The 19,751-nt window shown below is 44.7% G+C and overlaps 1 protein-coding gene across 2 annotated transcripts in view; it reads right to left on the reverse strand.

The window, feature by feature from the left end:
- The window catches only part of LOC121537964 (nuclear factor of activated T-cells, cytoplasmic 2), a 38,196-nt gene that overhangs the window by 17,610 nt on the left and 835 nt on the right, over positions 1 to 19,751 (reverse strand). For both annotated transcript variants that reach the window (XM_041845646.1, XM_041845645.1), the window contains exons 2-6: positions 18,244 to 19,177; positions 17,850 to 18,018; positions 9,642 to 9,844; positions 9,138 to 9,310; positions 6,703 to 6,843 (exon numbers count right to left, since the gene is read on the reverse strand). In XM_041845646.1, the coding sequence (XP_041701580.1) occupies positions 6,703 to 6,843; positions 9,138 to 9,310; positions 9,642 to 9,844; positions 17,850 to 18,018; positions 18,244 to 19,177 (1,620 nt within the window). The remainder of the gene's footprint in view (positions 1 to 6,702; positions 6,844 to 9,137; positions 9,311 to 9,641; positions 9,845 to 17,849; positions 18,019 to 18,243; positions 19,178 to 19,751) is intronic.

Raw genomic sequence — 19,751 nt, forward strand, 5'->3', positions numbered from 1 at the left:
ACTCCTTCCAAATCACCATGCCACAGACAATGCAGGAGGGGATTCTCCACATGTCTCAACGCCTAGTTTTACCCATCACATCACTGTCTGCCTGCCACTAACCCATAGGCCATATGATTAACATGGAGTTAGAGAAGGCTCTTTGTGTCACATAGATTATATCTATTTTCTAACCACTTCCCCTTCCACCATTCTGCTCACCTACAGCCAGAGACAACTATGCCTTCGGAAAGTATTCAGACCCCTTGACTTTTTCCACATTTTGTTAGGTTACAGCCTTATTCTAAAATTGATTCAATAGTTTTTTTTCCCTCATCAATCTACACACAATACCCCATAATGACAAAGCAAAAACAGGTTTTTAGAAACTTTTGCAAATGTATGAAAAATACAAAAAACTATAACATTTACATAAGTATTCAGACCCTTTACTCAGTACTTTATTGAAGCACCTTTGGCAGCGATTACAGTCTCGAGTCTTCTTGGTTATGACGCTACAAGCTTGGCACACCTGTATTTGGGGAGTTTCTCCCATTCTTCTCTGCAGATCCTCTTAAGCTCTGTCAGGTTGGATGGGGAGCTTTGCTGCACAGCTATTTTCAGGTCTCTCCAGAGATGTTCGATCGGGTTCAAGTCCGGGCTCTGGCTGGGCCACTCAAGGACATTCAGAGACTTGTTCTGAAGACACTCCTGCGTTGTCCTGTTGGAAGGTGAAGCTTCACCCCACTCCGAGGTCCTGAGCACTCTGGAGCAGGTTTTCATCAAGGATCTCCCTGTACTCTGCTCCGTTCATCTTTGCCTCGATCCTGACTAGTGTCCTGGTCCCTGCCGCTGAAAAACATCCCCACAGCATGATGCTGCCACCACCATGCTTCACCGTAGGGATGGTGCCAGGTTTCCTCCAGACGTGACGCTTGGCATTCAGGCCAAAGAGTTCAATCTTGGTTTCATCAGACCAGAGAATCTTGTTTCTCATGGTCTGAGAGTCTTTAGGTGCCTTTCGGCAAACTCTGAGCGGGCTGTCATGTGCCTTTTACTGAGGAGTGGCTTCCGTCTGGCCACTCTACCATAAAGGCCTGATTGGTGGAGTGCTGCAGAGATGGTTGTCCTTCTGGAAGGTTCTCCCATCTCCACAGAGGAACTCTAGAGCTCTGTCAGAGTGACCATGGGGTTCTTGGTCACCTCCCTGACCAAGGCCCTTCTCCCCCGATTGCTCAGTTTGGCCGGGCGGCCAGCTCTAGGAAGAGTCTTGGTGGTTCCAAACTTCTTCCATTTAAGAATGATGGAGGCCACTGTGTTCTTGGGGACCTTCAATGCTGCAAATAAAATGTGGTACCCTTCCCCAGATCTGTGCCTCGACACAATCCTGTCTCGGAGCTCTACGGACAATTCCTTTGACCTCATGGCTTGGTTTTTGCTCTGACATGCACTGTCAACTGTGGGACCTTATATAGACGGGTGTGTGCCTTTCCAAATCATGTCAAATCAATTGAATTTACCACAGGGGGGAATTCCGGGGACTCTCCCAACAAATCACAAGGCAAACATGCCAGAACGTCATGATTCAAAACCTTTGCAGTGGTTTTAGTTGATAATAACTAGCCACTTGCGAAATGCACCCATTAAAAATAACTTCCGTGATCTCCATCTTGCTAGCTACTATTTTGTATTTTATTCAAGCGGATAAAGTAGTGGCGTACGCAGTGACGCAGTTCCTCTATGCCAAAGGAGTCCATCATTGAAACCAGACCCTAGTCACCGTGTTTCCTAGGGTCAGGTTTTTCGAGACTGAAACCTGTTTGGGTATGAAGAGATTTTAGAGGAGATACTACCTCACTTGTGTTATGTATACCAGTACTCTGATATTGTTACTTTTGACAACTGTCATACTGCAAGGCATTGCTTGAAACTCAAGGTTAGGTCTTGCTCAACAATGTAACATTTATGTGTTGAACATATTTTATGTGCTGGGAACCTCCCATCATAGGCTGCTATCTGCATTTAGCTGCTAACGTTTCATTTTATTTTCTTATTATATTGCGGTAATTTAAAACGGGAGAAAGATGATAGGTCAACAACTTACAGTGGGGAAAAAAAATATTTAGTCAGCCACCAATTGTGCAAGTTCTCCCACTTAAAAAGATGAGAGAGGCTTGTAATTTTCATCATAGGTACACGTCAATTATGACAGACAAAATGAGATTTTTTTTTCCAGAAAATCACATTGCAGGATTTTTTATGAATTTATTTGCAAATTATGGTGGAAAATAAGTATTTGGTCAATAACAAAAGTTTCTCAATACTTTGTTGTATACCCTTTGTTGGCAATGACACAGGTCAAACGTCTTCTGTAAGTCTTCACAAGGTTTTCACACACTGTTGCTGGTATTTTGGCCCATTCCTCCATGCAGATCTCCTCTAGAGCAGTGATGTTTTGGGGCTGTCGCTGGGCAACACGGACTTTCAACTCCCTCCAAAGATTTTCTATGGGGTTGAGATCTGGAGACTGGCTAGGCCACTCCAGGACCTTGAAATGCTTCTTATGAAGCCACTCCTTCATTGCCCGGGCGGTGTGTTTGGGATCATTGTCATGCTGAAAGACCCAGCCACGTTTAATCTTCAATGCCCTTGCTGATGGAAGGAGGTTTTCACTCAAAATCTCACGATACATGGCCCCATTCATTCTTTCCTTTACACGGATCAGTCGTCCTGGTCCCTTTGCAGAAAAACAGCCCCAAAGCATGATGTTTCCACCCTCATGCTTCACACTAGGTATGGTGTTCTTTGGATGCAACTCAGCATTCTTTGTCCTCCAAACACGACAAGTTGGTTTGGTTTCATCTGACCATATGACATTCTCCCAATCCTCTTTTGGATCATCCAAATGCACTCTAGCAAACTTCAGATGGGCCTGGACATGTACTGGCTTAAGCAGGGGGACACGTCTGGCACTGCAGGATTTGAGTCCCTGGCGGCGTAGTGTGTTACTGATGGTAGGCTTTGTTACTTTGGTCCCAGCTCTCTGCAGGTCATTCACTAGCTCCCCCTGTGTGGTTCTGGGATTTTTGCTCACAGTTCTTGTGATCATTTTGACCCCACGGGGTGAGATCTTGCGTGGAGCCCCAGATCGAGGGAGATTATCAGTGGTCTGTCTTCCATTTCCTAATAATTGCTCCCACAGTTGATTTCTTCAAACCAAGCTGCTTACCTATTGCAGATTCAGTCTTCCCAGCCTGGTGTAGGTCTACAATTTTGTTTCTGGTGTCCTTTGACAGCTCTTTGGTCTTGGCCATAGTGGAGTTTGGAGTGTGACTGTTTGAGGTTGTGGACAGGTGTCTTTTATACTGATGACAAGTTCAAACAGGTGCCATTAATACAGGTAACGAGTGGAGGACAGAGGAGCCTCTTAAAGAAGAAGTTACAGGTCTGTGAGAGCCAGAAATCTTGCTTGTTTGTAGGTGACCAAATACTTATTTTCCACCATAATTTGCAAATAAATTCATTAAAAATCCTACAATGTGATTTTCTGGATTTTTTTTCTCCATTTGTCTGTCATAGTTGACGTGTACCTATGATGAAAATTACAGGCCTCTCTCATCTTTTTAAGTGGGAGAACTTGCACAATTGGTGGCTGACTAAATACTTTTTTTCCCCACTGTACGTATTGGAAATGATGCTGATGATAAGTTCTTGTCACTAGGCAGGTTTCCATTGACAGGTTTATTTGACAAAAGCAACGTTGCAAAAGAAAACATTGCAACGTATTATGGAAACGGCAGATGTAGGAGATATTTTTTAAAGATCTAATACATTTTTATCAGTTCGACAAGGGTGGCATTGTATTTAGTCTAACTTTCTTTATCGCAACAAATTATTATGGAAATTGTGTTTTTTGAATAGATTATGATTGCTGAATACTGTAATTTTGAAGCTATGCGGGGCATGTGATGTTTTCAACTATAACGCTCCACTCCACATTTCATTTGAAATACCTACTGCTTGCAAAATCCATTTATTCAACAATAAAGATCATGTTTCTTTGCAGCACAAAGATTGTCTTGACTTTCAAGAATGCCTGAATTTTTTCACATTGGAAATTGAAGTTTCACCATCACATTTTTCAGATCATGGGCCTGCGTGAGTGCAAGTTACACTATGGCACGGACCGTGGCGATCAGTAGGCACATGAGAATTATTAGAATATGGCAAATATTAGTCAATTCTTGCATTCTATCCATGCTGGCTTTTGCGAGCTACCTGAGACATGAAAGATAGGACACTTTATGTTCCAAGATTAATTCCTCTCCAAAACACGCAAATAACCAACAAAAAAACATTGTTTTCAACATTTTCAACATTTATACTAGATTGACCACCTTTTCAAAATAAACAGCATACGTATTTTCTCAAATGGAAATAAATCCAGTATTCAGCAGCCTGATATCTTTTTAATGCTGTGTGGGAAACCCCATGGCAGACCGCAAATGAAACGCATATGGCTGAAATGAGTCAGCAGGAGAAAGGTGGATTCCATGAATCTTGCCAAGATTTATTTCTTTTATTTTTTCTCTTGTTTTATGGTCAACTCGCTCCATTTCAGTACACAGTAACGACAGGTGATGAGTGCTGCTGTCTTGGTGTTTATATGTTTATATTTGTTTGCGTTTTGTTCCAAAACTACTCTACTACTCTACAGGATACCTCTAGTATTTTCTTTTATCTCTGGTAATTAGGAATGGAGGCAGTCAGAAAGAGTTGAGCAGGCCTAGCTTGGCTTCTGTCTGAACCACAAATAAAAACCTAGATGTGATTTATGGAAGGTGATTAACAAAACCTGGATGGCCAAGCTATGTATAACAAAACCTAGACAACATAACACAACAGCTAACCAGGAATAAATAGTTACATTAAAATAGTCCCTAGGTTGTGCATCTGGTTTAATAAGAGCTGATGTTATGGTTAGTGTTTGGGTGACGACTGCCAAAGTAAACCAAGTAGCTGCCGTAAGTGCTGTAGATGAATCAATGAGACTCTTCCCTGCGGACTCAGTATTGAGGATATTGAGTTGCAATTAGGGGACATAAATTGTACATCCTTTCTACACAGTGGCTGCGTTTACACAGGCAGCCCAGTTCTAATATTTTGCCCATTAATTGGCAAAATATCGGATCTGATTGGTCAAAGACCAATTAGTGGCTAAAGATCAGAATCGTCTGCTTGTGTAAATGCATCTAGACAGTCTGTGTTGAGACCGAACTCTGTGACTAACAACTTCCTAGGGCGGCAGGTAGCTTAGCGGTTAGAGCGTTGGGCCAGTGACCGAAAAGTTGCTGGTTCGAATACCTGAGCCGACAAGGTGAAAAATCTGTCAATGTGCCCTTGAGCAAGGCACTTAACCCTCATTTACTCCAGGGGTGCCGTACTTGTACGGCTGACCCTGTAAACCAACACACTGCACCTATCTGGTGTATGTGACAATAAAACATATTTGTTTACTATGACAAACAGAGTACATCTCTTAAGTACAGTATACAATCCTGTAAGCTGTCAGTGAAGAACATGAACAATCTGCACACGATACTAATACTGTCAGCTTGTTGAATAATTGGGTGAAGTCTAAAATAAACCTACAACAAAACCTTGCTGTGATAAGCTTCTTATCCTAAAAAGGACGCCAATATTTAGTATCAGGAGGAATCTGAATGTCATGCAAATATCTGAGCGGTGGGTGAGGAGGAAAGGTCAGGATTCAAATGACAGACAGAAAGTACGGTGGCCTTTACTATTACTCAGTCGCATTGATTCATACAGCAATATCTGACACCATCTGTGTTGTAATGGTGATTCTGCCCTTCCGTTGTACAAGTTAAGATCTTTAAATAGTTGTGTCACAAGGCCTAACTAAGACTGGATTGAGCAGACCAATAAGAATGCAGTAGTAGAATTATTGTACTGGGATGTCACAAGCAAGGCTAGTAGCTCATATTTATTTTCCTAATGTACTGAGGTATTTGAAGCTTGTCTACAGATGTGTGTACATACAACATGCAACAGAGGTCCTATTCTATGCACAACAAAAGAAACAGCATAATGATAACATAACACATGGATAACAGGCGGGGAGGAGAGGGCACAGGAGAGTGAGGCTTCTGCCTTATCTGATGGATCATGCAAACTATTGATAGGTTAAACGTAGCATGGCATAGCTATACATTAGTTTAAAAGTGGTGCTGCGGTAGTGAGTTTTGAAACTGTGTAGCTGAATATGTGGGGGCATGGTCAACAAGATAGCAGGGTTGTGGTCAATTCCATTTCAATTCCAGTAAATTCAGGAAGTACACTGAAATTCAAATTCCAATTCTCTTCAATGCTTTTCAATGAGGAAAATTTAGAATTGGAATTTGGTTTACTTTCTGAATTGAATGGAATTAAAATGGAATTGCAAAAGGCATGGGTAATTACTATACATCTGATTATCATGGCTGGTTTATGAGGGTAAATACTTTTGCAAACCTTCTGGCACATAATGCAAAAGGTTTTTCTTCAACAGAATCTGGCAACTGTCAGAAGAAAACTGCCAAACATTTTCCTGGAGCAAAATAACCGTAACATTTTAAATAGATGAGGCGGCACATCATACAGCATATGGACCATGCCACTATCATATCCTCCCTCCCCCAGAGGTGTTGACTGAATACTCACCATGGGTTTTCTCCATAAAGATGACTTTGGAGTCGGAGCTGAAGTTCTGTCCCGTCAAGATCATCTGCTGACCTCCCAGGACAGAGCAGCTATCCATGTCTTGTTTCTCCACCATTGGCAGCTCATGGGCCGACCGCTGGGCTGTGGGATGGAAGAGAGAACATGACGTTACACACTCTGTGGTACTGATAGGTCATGTTGGCGTAGTGGGTAGAGGACTGGCCGCCGGGCTGTAGGACAGGAGACGGAGCATAGTATTATTATGACGTGACGTTACACACTCTGTGGTAGGTCAGTTTGATCTCAGGTTGATGTTTGCTTTGAACTCACAAGGTAATTATTGACAGATTGCAATGAATGAGGCTTGTACCGACTTCACTTCAAAACCATGCTTCCTCATTGTGTATTTCAAATATTTGTCTAAATATTAGATTTGTGTAAACATTAATATGGGCCAATGACTTGGTACAGTACAGTACATTTGGTGCAGTGGGAGGATATGAATGAAGGTTGTAATGTAAATTGCGGCTAAACACTAGAGGCCTGGACACACAGAGCACATCATGGAAGTGGGACTCTGTCCAGTGGAAACAAATGACAGTGTGCAGTAACCTACAGTACAGAAAAGGGGCAGAGGGGAGGAGGGGGAAGGAATATGGAGGATGGACCTCTCCAACGCTATCATCATTACGCAATGGAGCGTATGTTGGCATATGTTCAACAAACCCTGTGACCTGTCCGTGAAGTAGACGCTGAACGGCTACTGTACTGTATTCTCTCCCGGTACGGTAGATTTATGTTACAGCATTAAATGACTCAGCGCTTCTCTTGCTATCTATAGTGACTGATCATATTTCTCTGGATCAACTGTCAGCAGTCTGAAGCTGATTCATGCCAGCTAGCCAGCTTGGGTTACAAAGGGGCCAAATTAATCACTTGGAATAAATGGGAAGGGCAGTTGCCCTCGTTTTAGCCGGTTCATGTTTACTACTAGAGAAGTTTGGCAATTACATTTAAAAACATTTAGTACACTAAATGAATGGCGTAGTTACTTCCTCAAGCTTATCGTCGTCGTCCTTAATTACTGAAATTCAATCTCCACTGAGGCTTGTGAAGTGACCTTTGGACAGTCTACTATACTGTGAGTAAACAATGAGGATGATACCTGGAGGCTAGTCTCTTCAAACACATCACTGACGGACAGTTTCATTTGCTTATCGGCCATTTTGACCGATGTGCTGAGGGTGTTATAGTACGATTGTTCAAACACAACTTTGCACCTGATTTTGGGGGGGGTTCGGTGACTCCAGCACTACATAATCATGAACACACACATACATATACAGTGCTGAGGGTTGAGAGAATCAAATGAAATTTGTCACATGCACCAAATACAACAGGGAAAGGGAAAGTTGATACCTAGTCAGTTGTACAACTGAAAGCATTCAACCAAAATGTGACTTCTGCATTTAACCCAACCCCTCTGAATCAGACCACCGCGGGGGGCTGCCTTAATCAACATCATAAGGCACCCAGGGAGCTGTTGTTGGGGGTTAACTGCCTTGCCTGCTCTGGGATTTGAACCAGCAACCTTTTGGTTAATAGCCCAACATGCTTAACCACTAGGCTACCTGCCGCCCAACAGGTTTAGACTTTACCGTGAAATGCCTACTTACGAGCCCTTTCCCAACAATGCAGAGTTCAAAAGTAAGAAAAATGTGCACACTAAAATAACAATAACGAGGCTATATATAAGGAGTACCAGTACCGAGTCAATGTGCAGGGGTACGAGGTAATTGAGGTAATATGTACATGTAGGTAGGGGTTAAAGTGACTAGGCAATCAGGATAGATAATAAACAGAGTAGCAGCAGCGTATGTGAAGAGTGTGAAAGTGTGTCAATGTGTGAGTGAGCGTGTGTATGTGTGAGTGTGGCGTCAATATGCGTGTGTGTGTGTTTTGTGTGTGTGAGCATATGTAGTCTGTGTGTGTGTGTGTGTGTGTGTGTTGGAGTGTCGGTGTAGTATGTGTGAGTGTGTGGGTAGAGTCCAGTGAGTGTGCATAGAGCCGGTGCAGGAGAGTCAGTGCAAATAAAAAGGGGGTCAAGCCTAATCATAAAAGAGGCTTTGTATGTCCGTGTGCCTGGACTCTCAGCACTACTCCCAGCTCATTTCAATTAGCAATGTTTACTATGTGTGTTACCTCTGGTTAATGTCAGTCCAATGAAAACAGGCAAGAAGAAACATAGGTGGAAATATACTGCACTGTGTAAAATCAACATATAAGCTCATGTTAAACCTAAGCCACCCTTTAGGACACATCTATAACAGGCTATAGAAGGTATAGACAGAATTATACATAGAATAAAATCATAGAATCATAGAACATAGGTTTATGATATATAGAATGATATGTGTTGGATCTATAGTACTTACAGCACTCGATTGGATGGGAGGCCACTTGCAGTGAGATGTGTTGCCCATTGGGTTGGGGTATGTGGACACGGAACACCAGACGCACACGAGTGTTCTTCCGTCCGATGTCTGTCTCGCCCTTCCTCAGCTCAATGTCAGCATTCCTGAGCTTCAGGATCCCAGCACAGTCGATTCTGTGAGAAACACACCAATATGAACTACTGTAAATCCTGTACCGGTACACAAATGTTGTATTATGATTACAACTGATATGGCTAATTACATCAGACCTGTGTTCAATTAGTATGCTATTTTTCATTCAAATACTTGATTGACCTTGCCTGGCACAATGGAACAAATGGAATAGTCTCATCAGTGCAAATCCATCCTGCCCATCTTGTGGCACTGGAGACAGGCTGAGTAAACATGCTCAAAAAGTTAAATACTATCTGAACCCAGGTCTGCAAAGGACACTGCTTTGTATGGGTGGTGTTTGGCATGTGTCACTACTCTAGCTACTCTCACATTGCTTTCATGTTGTTCTTGGGCTCCAGAGGGATCTCCAGGACCTTGGTGGAGTTGATGATCTTCTCGTAGCTGGTGGTGGTGACCGTCTTGCCCGTGATGCGGTGAACCTGGTAGAAGGCGTGAGGCTTCAGGACCCTGTCATCTGCAGTCCCGATGAAGATATGAAGGCCCAGGGGCTCCTTACCCCTGTAGCCATGCAACTGGAAGAAACACCAGAGGAAACTTCAATAAAAAAAATGTTCACATGAAGTCAAGGGCGGCAGGTAGCTTAGTGGTTAAGAGCGTTGTGCCAGTCCCCGAGCCGACTAGGTGAAAAATCTGTCGATGTGCCCTTGAGCAAGGCACTTAACCCTAATGGCTCCTGTAAGTCGCTCTGGATAAGAGCGTCTGCTAAATGACTAAAATGTAAATGTCAAGATGTTCACACACTTTATAATGTGTCATTTTTCAATTTAAAGAACATTTCTACTCTGCCTGTTCTTTTTCACTCCTTATATACTGCACACACACTGGTAGGTACCCAGTGTTTTATTACATAGTTGAATATATATAATTATAGTTTTTTGTCATTATTCTGCCTATAACTATATGTATTTTTTTGCCAGTTTGCTGCTAACAGTTTTGGCTGAACATGAAGCTAACACCTTGGTAGACACACACTGCTGGAAACATTAGTATTCTCCAGTCCTCAACATTAGAATTCAGTCAGAGTCTCAATTTACTGTTGAGAGAATAGTAGAATACACAAGGTGCAATTTCAAAACTTTGTTGCAGCAGTTTTCCTCTTGTTATATGTCACTCACTGACAGTCACTCAATTAGCCCATATCAGTTAAAATAATTTAGATTGGTAAATGAGTCTGCTTAGTCTAGCCAGCTATCTACACTTGTAGTAATTTTTAACATTTAACATTTAAGTCATTTAGCAGACGCTCTTATCCAGAGCGACTTACAAATTGGTGCATTCAACTTAGGAAAGCCAGTGGGACAACCACATCTTGATCACAGTAAGCACACTTCTTCAAACATCATGGCCGAATTACCGACCGGCCCCCATTGATTTTGTTAGTCGCTCTCACTCAGATATCATATTAACCTGGCATAAGACATGGCAAAATGTGTAGAATTGCAGGAAATTTGCTATAAAACTTTTTTTTTTTTTTTTCTACAAAGCAAACTTATTTGTTTACCTTTTGTTAATAAAATACATTTTCTGCTAACAGATAACTCAGTATGTATTAAATTACCGTTTTTAATCCCGGTGCTGAGTTTAGGTAAATGTTATTTGATAAAATATAGAATTTGGCCTTTACTACAATAGCCCATAGAATCGCATTGAATAACACATTCATAAATGGCAAAAAATACAGTCAAAAAATGTATCATATGGTATAAGGTTTTTAAGTGTCTGTCCTATATCTAGGAGATATAAAAAAGCTCAGTAAATATTTGTGCTTTTTTGGACACATATTTAACCCCTTATTTTTGTTGGCACAAAACTACCTCCATACTTCCATTCATTTGTGTGGGTTACATTCAGACAAGTCCTGTGACACTGGTGGGTGTCACGCCCTGGCTCTGGGGACTCTTAAATGTTGAGCCAGGGTGTGGATTTTCTATGTTTAGTTTTCTATGTTTTTGTTCTAGATCGTGTTGATCTATGTTGGCCAGGGTGGTTCCCAATCAGAGACAGCTGTAGCTTGTTGTCTCTGATTGGGGACCATACTTAGGCAGCCTGTTGGCACCAGTTAGTTTGTGGGATCTTGTTCCGTAAAGGTTTGTGTTGTGTAACCTCAGGACTTCACGTATCGTTTTGTTGTTTTGTTCTTGTGTTGTGTACGAAATAAAATGTACGCTTATCACGCTGCGCCTTGGTCCGCCTCTTCCTGTAACGATCGTGACAGAAGATCCCACCTAAAGAGGACCAAGCAGCGTGTCCAGGAACAGACAGCCTGGACTTGGGAGGAGATCCTGGACGGGAAGGGATCCTGGACTTGGGAAGAGATTCAGGCCGGAATGGATCGCCGTCCTTGGGAGGAGACTGTGGAGGCGCGCTACAGAGAGGAGCAGTGGCAACGCAGAGGGTACCGGCCGAGGAGGAAGTCCGAGAGACAGCCCCAAGAAAAAAAAATTTGGGGGGCTAAAAGGGTGGTTGGCGGAGCCTAGAGTTAGAGCAGAGCCAACTCCCGGTACTCAGGCTAGGAAGCGTGAGACTGGGCAGGCTCCGTGTTATGCGGAGCCACGTACTGTGCCGCGATTGTTCCGGCACAGTCCTGTAAGTCCGGTGCTAGCACCACGCACGTGTCATGCTAAGATGGGCATGCAGCCAGGACAGGGTGTGCCGGCTCAACGCTCGTGGCCTCCAGTACGCCTCCTCGGTCCCGTATATCCTGCGCCAGTACGAGTGCACAGCCCTGTACGTCCTGTGCTGATGCCTCACACATATTGTGTGGAAATAGGCATTCAGCCAGGACGGGTTGTGTCAGCTCTCCGCTCCAGACCTCCAGTCAGCCTCCACAGTCCGGCCCGGCCCGTTCCGGCTCCCCGCACCAAGCCAGTGGTGCGTGTTCCCAGTCCAGCCCGGCCTGTTCCTTCTCCCCGCACCAAGCCAGTGGTGCGCGTCGCCAGCCCGGTCCGGCCTGTTCCTGTCCCTCGCACCAAGCCAGTGGTGCGCGTCGCCAGCCCGGTCCGGCCTGTTCCTGCCCCTCGCACCAAGCCAGTGGTGCGCGTCGCCAGCCCGGTCCGGCCTGTTCCTGCTCCCCGCACCAAGCCAGTGGTGCGCGTCGTCAGCCCGGTCCGGCCCGTTCCTGCTCCCCGCACCAAGCCAGTGGTGCGCATCGTCAGCCCGGTCCGGCCCGTTCCTGCTCCCCGCACCAAGCCAGTGGTGCGTGTGTCCAGTCCGGCACGGCCCGTGCCTGTTCCACCGGTGCCTGGTCCGGCACCGGTTAGCTGCTCCACTCCGGAGTCAGAGCAATCCGCTCCACCGGGGTCCGGTCCAACTCCAGTCAGCGGATCCACTCCGGAGCCAGAGCAATCCGCTCCACCGGTGTCCAGTCCAGCTCCGGCCAGCGGCTCCAGTCCGGAGCCGGTAAGGTTTGGTCCACCGTCATCGGGTCCAGCTCCAGTCAGCGGGGCCAGACCAGACCAGGGGCGCAACGGGGAGGTGGAGAAAAGGTGGTGGTCACGCCCGGAGCCGGATCCGCCTCCGAGGCGGAATGCCCACCCGGCCCCTACCCTCTTGTGTTTGTGTGGCGCGGTCGCAGTCCGCGCCTTTGGGGGGGGTACTGTCACGCCCTGGCTCTGGGGACTCTTAAATGTTGAGCCAGGGTGTGGATTTTCTATGTTTAGTTTTCTATGTTTTTGTTCTAGATCGTGTTGATCTATGTTGGCCAGGGTGGTTCCCAATCAGAGACAGCTGTAGCTCGTTGTCTCTGATTGGGGCCAATACTTAGGCAGCCTGTTGGCACCAGTTAGTTTGTGGGATCTTGTTCCATAAAGGTTTGTGTTGTGTAACCTCAGAACTTCACGTATCGTTTTGTTGTTTTGTTCGTGTGTTGTGTACGAAATAAAATGTACGCTTATCACGCTGCACCTTGGTCCGTCTCTTCCTGTAACGATCGTGACAGTGGGGGTCGTAGAGCAAAACGGAGAACACCATCATGTTCGTGAGAGTCTCCCCTTTCCATAGAGGGGTCATAACCGTTCGGACGCTACAGATGTTTTCGTGAGAAGACCGATTAGATTTTTGTCATGGTCTGACAAACACCGCTGAAGCTCGGCCAACTTCCACCGCAGATGTGGAAGGCCGACATAGACGGATGATATCTCTAGCTTAAACTGACGGATTGTGATGGCTATTTTTTTATTATTTTACTTAGATTGACGCATGGGTGCGTGAATAGCCTCTTAAGGATGAATGTGTAGCGGCTAATTGTATAGCTAATAGGCTATGTGTTTGTAGATCAACTGAGGTGAATGAAGCTAGAGCAACCAGTGTTATAATGAATGACTGGGGGCATTTTTGCTTGTTTTCTGCTGTTCTCCAAATAGCATTTTAGAGTTTTTAAATTGTATATAAATGCAGTAAATGAGCATGACCTTTCAACCCCAAAAAAATTGGACAGGCCTGTCGGAGGACACTAGTCACAGATGGTTTCTTTTTGTCCTAAAGTAATTAGAATTGAAAGGAATTACGTAGGAATAACTATCATTCACTGGCATGCTTGTTAGATGAGCAGAAAATGAGACTGCCAAGGCCTTAGCTTGGCCACATGAGCCAATGTTCCACGGACACTTTCAAGACAAAAGACAGAAAGCACGGTCTACGTTCATTCCAGTACTTCTCAAGTTTTTATACAGGGGAGGGGTCTGGAGAATTGAAGGTGGCAACATAGAAAATACATGTTTATAAAATGACGTAAAAATCCTATTCATAAATGTTTATCAAAATCAATACATACAATTGCAAATAAGCTGTAGGCCTAGTTGTCGCCAATGTTCAGCTAAATAATAAAAGTATGCTTGCAACCTTGTCAGACGTCTACACGTTACGTACTTCTCTTTTAACTCATACCACTAAAACCCCCTATGTATCTGTCACACACACATACACACACACGCACACACAGTGTCAAGCTCATGATTTTTCAGACAGATACTTTTAGTTGCAAGTTCACGCTTTGTGGTTTTTGCATGTTTCCTTCCAAGGTAGTCTCCGGTCTCTCCACTAATCTGCATCTGTGTGTGTGGTGGGTGTATATACACTGAGTGTACAAAACATTCCTAATATTGAGTTGCACCCCCTTTTGCCCTCAGAACAACCTCAATTCGTTGGGGCTTGGACTCCACAAGGTGTCGGAAACTATTGAGTGTGAAAAACCAAGCAGTGTTGCAGCTCTTGACACACTAAAACCTACTACCATACCCCGTTCAAAGGCTCTTAAATATTTTGTCTTGCCCATTCACCCTCTGAATGGCACACATACACAATCCATGTCTCAATTGTCTCAAGGCTTAAAAATCCTTCTTTAACCTGTCTCCTCCCTTTCATCTACACTGATTGAAGTGGATTTAACAAGTGACATCAATAAGGGATCATAGCTTTCACCTGGATTCACCTGGTCAGTCTATGTCATGGAAAGAGTTCTTAATGTTTTGTAAACTCAGTGTATTTTGTGTGTTGTGAATTATTTCAAACCAAGTGTCATGGAAACATTTGTCTTCTTGCTAAGAAACACAGCACTGTGGTACCCCTCACAGCCCCATGTTTTCAACCACAAGCAGACTTCTGTTCATTTGGTCCTTGGTGGCCCCTTTACACACTGGTCCCATGACAGTGTCTCGGGAGACAGGATTGATGAGCTTTAAGTCAGGCATACTCATATGAAAAACAGAAATGTAAAGTTTCGTTACATTTTGACACAATTTATACATGCTGTATACAGCTAGTAGCATTTCTTGTGTAAGCTGAACTTAAAGCGCAGCTGAAGGCAAGAAACAACTTCTCTGATTGAAAACGGCCTATGTGGCATCAATATTGTTCAGAAACATTTATTCTAGTGTCAAAATTGACTACAAAGTGTAAATAGGATAATTTTTGTCATAAAGTCAGTTTCGTTCAAAACTAAGTTTTGTAAGTGAGTTCGTCATGACTTGAGGGTTGGGTTTTGATTTCGACAATGCTCACTTGCCCACTAACACAGGATACACAGCTGAGGTGATTGCACTCTATCCAATCCTACTGCAGAACACACAGATACTGAGACAGACTGCCCAGCAGCGCAGCGGATCGGACTTTGTTTACATAAGACATGACACACATTTTTTTACTTGAGAAATACTCTACCAGACACCTTAGCTAGATGTACAATTTCCCAACTAAACCTCCTCAGCAAAAACGTCTCAATTAATGATCAGATTTCATTAGTTATCTTAGATTCAGTCTGACTATTTTGAGGAAGTGATACTGGCTTTGTTCCTATGGTGTCTCATTGGGGACAAACATTAGTAACTGCCACATCGAACTACATCCCCAAGACTAAAATCTTGTTTTCTTAATGAGCAACAGAAAAATACATGTGGAATCGATGCGTTCAGACGCTCTTTCATAAAAGGCATTTCCACGTCTGTATATTTTAAGCAGGGCCTATAATTTTCAGTTCATATTTTAATGTTTCCACGGCAACGTCTTGAAAGCTTCCTTGTTGTTGTTGATTGTCAGAACCTGGCCTGGCGGAAATTAAGCATTTCTCACTTTCCATTTTCTGTCTCTCACGGTCAGCGAACTGTGCCTGGTGTTGTCCAATCATGTGGCTGGCTTCCTCCCAGTCCCAGACTCTGAACTCTCTCCACTTTACTTTTCCCAGTCCCCCTCGCTCTGACTCACTCATTGCAACCATGGCAACCGGCTTCTCAAATGGCCTGTTTAGTATTTGCAGCAGTATACTATTTTACTCACTGTGTCAGACTCAGCTACCTGTGTTCAACACCACGTATTCATGTCACTATAGTTTCTGCCTACATTCAACAGTTGTTAGTAGTTCCATGTAAACAAAGTCAGATCCGCTGCACTGCTGGGCAGTCTGGCTCACTGTCTGTGTGTTCTGCAGTAGGATTGGATAGAGTGCAATCGCCGCAGCTTTGTATCCGTGTTAGTGAGCAAGTGAGCATTGTCGAAATCAAAACCCAACCCTCAAGTCATGACGAACTCACTTACAAAACTTAGTTTTGACGAGACTGACTTTATGACCAAAATTATCCTATTTACACTTTGTAGTCAATTTTGACACTAGAATAAATGTTTCTGAACAATATCGATGCCACATAGGCCGCTTTCTCTTAGATAAGTTATTTCTTGCCTTCAGTTGCGCTTTAAGTTCAGCTTACATTTCTGTTTTTCATTTTTGCATTCAGTATGCCTGACTAAAAGCTCACCACTCCTGTCTCCTGAGACCACTGTCATGAGACCAAATAAAAATAAATCTGCTTGTGGTTGAAAACATGGGGCTGTGAGGGGTACCACAGTGCTGTGTTTCTTAGCAAGAAGACAAATGTTTTCATGACACTTGGTTTGAAATAATTCACAACACACAAAATACACTGAGTGTACAAAACATTAAGAACTCTTTCCATGACATAGACTGACCAGGTGAATCCAGGTGAACGCTATGATCCCTTATTGATGTCACTTGTTAAATCCACTTCAATCAGTGTAGATGAAGGGCAGGAGACAGGTTAAGGAAGGATTTTTAAGCCTTGAGACAATTGAGACATGGATTGTGTATGTGTGCCATTCAGAGGGTGAATGGGCAAGACAAAATATTTAAGTGCCTTTGAACGGGGTATGGTAGTAGTTGCCAGGTGCACCGGTTTGAGTGTGTCAAGGACTGCAATGCTGATGGGTTTTTCACGCTCAACAGTTTCCTGTGTGTATCAAGAATGGTCCACCACCCAAAGGACATCCAGCCAACTTGACACAACTGTGGGAAGCATTGGAGTCAACATGGGCCAGCATCCCTGTGGAACGCTTTCGACACCTTGTAGTGCCCATGCCCCGACAAATTGAGGCTGTTCTGAGGGCGAAAGGGATATTCTTAATGTTTGGTATATTCAATGTATATTGTTCATAGAAAATTAAATAAATAATAGCCTAGAAGGGTTTTACTGTAGTAATGTCTGGAATTCAAGTATGGGAGTTGATGTGAGGATACAGTAGCTACCATGTGTAAGATATCAGTGCACGTTCTAACTAATTTCAGTGAGTGTGGCAGGCTGCTAGGGAAAAAGAGAGGAGGAGTGAGAGAGATAGGGAGAGATAGTGAGAGAAAGGATGAGGTAAAGGATGACAGATAGAACGTACACAGTACCACACAGTAGTCATTTTCCTAAGCCAGGCCCTGGGGCAGTAGAACAACATGCTATAATGATGACTAGGAAATACCATTACACGTAACAGGCCTTCCTACTCAGACTGTCCTACACTAAAAGGGGCTACCTAGAACCATAAAGGGTTATTCGCCTGTCCCTCTTTGGTTCTAGAATATATATTAACCTTTTTGGTTAAAGGTACTGTAGATTCCTTTCACTAAAGGGTTCCTAAAGGGTTCTTTGATGGTTCTTCATTGGGTGAAAAGGTTCTACATGGAACCAAAAAAGGTTCCCAAAAAGCATCTTATTTTCTAAGAGTGATACAGAGCCAGCAGCATACCTGGACAACAGGATGACCTCCAGTGGGGGCTTTGACCGCTCCCCTGCTCCCCTCTGTCTCATAGTGGGCTCGGTGGTGAGGCTTGGGCTGCACGTCAACGTGGAGCTCGTACTGGTCTGTATGGCTGGGGACAGGCCATTCCAGAGGGGGCAGAGAAGACACTGGGATGCTACAGGAAATAAGAGTTGGAAAAAAGGGTTAATTTTCTGTGCAATGTTTAGGCTACTTAAAGTGTGGTTCCTAAGGTGGTCATATAACTCATGTAATACAATGTAATAGACACTAAATCTGATTCATAATATGGGTGTGTCCCTGGCTATGCAGAAAGTAATCCAGTACTGGCCTACTAACTGCACCCTTTACCTATACAGTACAGGCTTCCTACACCATTCACCTGCAGAGGTTGGGGACCAGCTGCTTGGTCCAGATGGGAGGGATCACAAAGAAGGACTCCGCCCCAGTTTTACTCTTAACGTCCTGCTCACAGGACACCAGGTAGTTCACCTCCCTGTGGTTCTCTGGGTAGAGGGCGTACGCCTGGTTGGCCGTCTTCACTACCTTGGTGGGGATCAGATCAGGCTGGACAGTGCCGTAGCCGTTCATGGCCTCAGCCAGACTGTTGGGGGTCCCGTAGTGGGCACCTGCATTCTGTTGGGGGTGCTCCCCGTGGCCCCCGTGGGGGGAGGGACTGCGGGAGCGGATCCCGGTGACCAGGCTGGGGTTCCTGTACATGTCGTATGTGCGCTTGCCCTGTGGGGAGGTGGAGCGGGATCCTGGCCTGATGGATGGGGAGGGCGAACGGGGGCCGAGGCAGCCGTCCTCGGTGCGGGGGGAAGTTCCCGGGGAGGTGCGGGGGGAGCCGGTGTGGATGTTCTGGAAGCGGGGGCAGAGGTCTCCGGCCCCGGTCTGGCCACTACTAGGGGACACGCAGGGGGAGGCCCAGGGGGAGTAGCTCTCCGAGTGCCAGCTGGTGGAGGAGTTGCTGCTGGCTGGGCTCAGGCACAGGGGCTCGCGGTATGCCAGGCTGTCGTGGCCCGGGACGGTCAGAGTGGGCCGGGGGCTGATGTTCAGAGGGTGGTTCTGCAGGGAGTCTTGTCCATGGCTGTAGTGCTCACGCGACGGTGTGATCTCGATCCTGGGGCTCAGGGCGATGCCCCCAGGCCTAGTGTGGTCCAGGTAGTTTTTAGCCTCCAGGTGTTCATAACCAGAGAGGCTCTCTGGGTTGTGCTCGCTGCACTTGATGTCGTAGGGGGAAGCCTCCTCCAGGGGGTAGGCCAGACCAGATGCAGGACTGAGGACTCTCTGTGAGGAGAGATGTGGCTCATCTACTGAGAGGGAGATAGAGGACAAGGAAGAGAAATCATCAAAACAAAATATATTATTTATAAAGGGACTGTCCATAGTCTGTAAAATCATTTCTCACTAAAGATATGACGTTTTCTCAGAAATCACACATCTTTCTTTGGCTCCATGTTTGCAATACAGATCAGAGCCACATTAAATAGAAATTGCTAGCTGTGCCACTAGAGATCCTGGTTCGAATCCAGCCTCTGTCGTAGCCGGCCGCGACCGGGAGACCCATGGGCGGCGCACAATTGGCCCAGCGTCGTCCAGGGTAGGGGAGGAAATGGCCGGCAGGGATGTAGCTCAGTTGGTAGAGCATGGCGTTTGCAACGCCAGGGTTGTGGGTTCGATTCCCATGGGGGGCCAGTATGATTATTTAAAAAAATAAAATAATGTATGCACTCACTAACTGTAAGTCGCTCTGGATAAGAGCGTCTGCTAAATTACTAAAATGTAAATGTAAAATGATGTATTCTTTGAATTCAACAAACAACAATTTCAAATAATGTTGTTAATAATTTTTATTCAATCCCTTTGATCAGATTGATTAATAATCAT

Source organism: Coregonus clupeaformis, chromosome 24, assembly GCF_020615455.1.
Source record: "Coregonus clupeaformis isolate EN_2021a chromosome 24, ASM2061545v1, whole genome shotgun sequence".
Lineage (NCBI taxonomy): Eukaryota > Metazoa > Chordata > Actinopteri > Salmoniformes > Salmonidae > Coregonus > Coregonus clupeaformis.